The sequence below is a fragment of the Saccostrea cucullata genome, unplaced genomic scaffold, assembly GCF_032062105.1.
Source record: "Saccostrea cucullata isolate Sc308-1 unplaced genomic scaffold, CSIRO_AGI_Scuc_v1 ctg18473, whole genome shotgun sequence".
Classification (NCBI taxonomy): domain Eukaryota; kingdom Metazoa; phylum Mollusca; class Bivalvia; order Ostreida; family Ostreidae; genus Saccostrea; species Saccostrea cuccullata.
In genome coordinates, this window is record NW_026930163.1 from 6,879 (window position 1) to 10,784 (window position 3,906).

At 35.8% G+C, this 3,906-nt stretch overlaps 1 protein-coding gene across 1 annotated transcript; it reads left to right on the plus strand.

Annotated features, from left to right (window-relative positions):
• The first annotated feature begins 303 nt into the window (after positions 1-303).
• On the plus strand, positions 304-1,617 carry LOC134283152 (uncharacterized protein K02A2.6-like). Its single transcript, XM_062765611.1, has one exon. It carries the CDS (start codon positions 304-306, stop codon positions 1,615-1,617), a length of 1,314 nt encoding a protein of 437 aa, XP_062621595.1.
• Positions 1,618-3,906: the final 2,289 nt, after the last annotated feature.

Sequence of the window (3,906 nt, forward strand, 5' to 3'; positions counted from 1 at the left end):
CAGAAGTTATGGCGTACTATAAACTAAGCGCAGAAACAAGACTAATTGTAGATAGAAGTCCTTATGGGCTCGGAGCAATATTAGAACAAAAACAAGAAGACGGTCCAGTGGCTTACGCAAGTCGTACCCTCACTGACACGGAGCGACGGTACTCTCAAACAGAACGAGAAGCACTGTCAATCGTATGGGCATGCCAACGATTTCAAACGTATTTGTATGGAGTAGATTTTACCATCTTGACAGATCACAAACCCCTTACCTATATATTTACACCAAAACACAAACCACCTGCTAGAATAAACGATGGATCATGAAACTACAACATTTAAATTTACTGTGATCTATACTCCCGGAAGCCAAAACGCAGCTGATGTACTTTCACGCCAGGAAAATGCAAACAATAATACTCCGAATCAAGAGCAAACAAGCGCAGAAGACTATGTCAATTTCGTAATCGAACACGCAGTACCAAAAGCAATGACCATAGAGGAAATTGAGCGCGTATCCGAAAATGACCCTACGCTGCAACAAGTACGGGAAAACATCACTTCAGGAACTTGGACCAAATCGGACAAAATTTTACCTTTTTACCATATCCGATCAGAGTTAGCAGTTCGAGGACCGATTGTACTAAAACAGGCTCGAATGATCATCCCACAATCCCTGCGGAAGAGAACACTAGAAATCGCACATGAGTCACATCAAGGAGTCGTTAAAACAAAGGCACTTTTACGAGAAAAAGTGTGGTGGCCAAAAATGGACGAAGATGTTGAAACCGCTGTATTGTCATGTCATGCATGTCAAATGGTATGTAAATCAAATCAAAGAGCACCCGTTACGATGACAGACCTACCCACAGGACCTTGGAAAAAATTAGGAATGGATTTATGCGGACCATTCCCAACCGGAGAACAAGTATTAGTAATAGTTGATTACTATACCAGATACCCAGAAATCGAAATCATGAAGTCTGTAACTTCAAAAGCTATTATTAGACGACTAGTGAGAATTTTTGCAACCTATGGATTACCAGAAGAAATAGTCACAGATAACGGCAGACAATTCATATCGGATGAATTTGAAAATTTCTTAGCGCGGAACGGAATTAAATATCACAGAACTTTACCGTACTGGCCTCAAGCTAATGGAGAGGTTGAAAGGTTTAATGCAACACTAAAGAAATCTGCACAAATCGCAAAAGTAGAGCGCAAGGATTGGAGATTTGAAATATATAAATTTCTCCTAAATTATCGGAATACACCGCACAGCACAACAGGAGAATCACCTGCAAAATTAATGTTCGGCAGAGAATTGAGAACAAGAATACCACAATTGCCACAAATTCAAAGGAACAGAATTCTTAACCGTCGGGACAGAAGAAATAAAATTCGAATTAAAACATATGCAGACCGATTGCTCAACGCAAAATCTTTCAAATTGCTTGCGGGGGAGAGAGTGCTGATAAGGAACAATATGCCAAAATCCAAGTTAGACACAAAATGGAATGAACCGTTCACAGTTATATCCCACGAGGGCAGTGCTGTGAAGATTGACATTAATGGTAGAGCTACTTATCGAAACATCAACCTCGTGCGACCCTTTAACGGCACGCGATAATGACAGTTTTATTAGACAAACATTTGTTGCTGAAGCGAAGGAACTTGACTCTTGAGAAAATGTTTAACCTCCTTTTAAAATTTTTTATATGTCCAACTGTTAAGTATAAATTCAAAGAGGGGAGGATTGTAATGTTTAGGAATTTACTAGATTTGTATCACAATCTGTTTATAATTGATTTGACACGTAAGCAAAGTTAGCTCTCTGACTCTCACAGAGTTCAGTACCCTACTGACATTATTCTGAAATTGAGTCACCTACATTTCCTGTTTTCCAGGCTCCAAAGACTATAAAATATAAAACGATTTTGGTACAAAGACACTTACTTGCTAACTGATATCCAATGTAGTCAGGCTGTATATATTTGTGCTTATTAGATAAACTATATAAAATATATACCGGTGTTGTTTCTGATATATTACATATATAAAAAAGTTTTTGTCTCAATTTCATTATTTCATCGATTTTATGTTTTGAAGACAAACACGACTTTTTGAAAATGGCGTAATTTTCCAAAGCAATTGTTTTGGAAAATTATGCCATTTTCAGAAAAGTTGACATTTTTTTTTTCATTTTTGCTTTATTAATTTTATAAAGAAAGTATGATATACTCTTAAAGCATTTTTTTCTGCTTTTAAACTATGTAACAATTTTTGTTATTACTTTAATGTATTTTTTTTTAAGAACAAGAATTTTTTTTTTGCATTTATGTGTTTTTTTCTCGAATTTTTCCGTAATGTTTAAACAAAGCTCAGATTTACATTTATTTTTGAGCTGAAGAGGGAAAAACAAACTAAAGCTGGTAAAAGTAGTGAAAATTTCCTTTCCAACAAGCCCTTACAAGTCTACTTACGCTCAGTATTTTCTTAATTACGATAGTTTGAATGTGTGACCTTCGCATAGTTTTTATGGATAAATCGGTTAATATTTACATGTAACGTCAAGGTCGATATTGTTGTGTCTTATGTGTCTTACTTGGAACAACATATTCTTTTAGAAGATTTTTTTACAATTTCAATATATACTTTTACTGAAATAAATTCATAATAAAAAATAGGGTTGGAAAAAAACAAAAAAAATAAATATTTCCGCTTTTTGTGAAGTGAAATGTTTTTAATACAATGAATTTATTCATCTACATGTAATGATGTATATTTCATGTAGTGATGTACCAAAATCCTAAAAAAAAAAATGTAGATTCCTTAAACGTCTTTAATTAAAAAAAAATCTTATTTAATATTGTTGTATCTTGTTATACTGTATTCTCTATATAGAATTTAATTAGATCTTAATTTGCACGGAATTTAATAATACGAAAACTCGCATTTATAAATAAAAACGACTCATCACTGTATGAGTTGATTCGAATTTCCGCTATGGTAGCAGTAAACAACAACATCATGAACATAATAGTGATCCGAAGACTGCACGTCAATTTACGACAAAGATTATCATATCAATGCATCAAATAATACGGACTTGTCTTTGGTATTAGAGGTGAGTATATATTTACTGAAGAATTTAAGACCGCCTTTAAGATGCATTAATTCACGTTCAAATGCAAACTAAATGTACACCTGGTACACAGGTGGCAGAGGATAGTTTTTTTTTTCTTTTTTTTTTCAATCAAAACGTTTGACTGACGATTTACTTAATATTGAGCTGCTTTTAAAATGTACATTGAAAAATTTTAATTTCCCTCTGCATACAATAATAGTATGATGTAGTCCCTTGAGGAATTTAATGCCTTAAGGAATAAAACATGTACAACTTACACAATGAGCACTAAAGATGGCGCAGGGACAATCTCAAAATTTCATGTAAATCAAGCCTATTTTCACTATTTCGCCGCAGCTGCAACTGCTTCCAGGCCTACGCTCATGACCTAAGCCACCACACAAATTGCAGAATAGCATTTGTACATACCAATGATGATTGATTGATTGTATACTGTTTAACGTCCCTCTCCAGAATATTTCACTGATATGGAGACGTCACCATTGCCGGTGAAGGGCTGCAAATTTAGGCCTATGCTCGGTATTTTCGGCCTTTGAGCAGGGAGGCATCTATATCGTGCCACACCTGCTGTGACACGGGGCCTTCGTTTATACGGTCTCCTCCGAAGGACCGCCCCATTTAGTCGCCTTTTACGACACGCAAGGGTGTACTGAGGACCTATTCTAAACCGGATCCCCACGGGGCTGTACATACCAATGAACAGCAAGAGATAATGGCTCAACCACCTCGTTTTCAAGCTACAATTCATCCTATGAACCCACCCCGCTTTTC

Coding starts and splice junctions, on each gene's coding strand:
- LOC134283152 (XM_062765611.1), top strand. CDS start 304: ATGGATCATGAAACTACAACATTTAAATTTACTGTGATCTATACTCCC.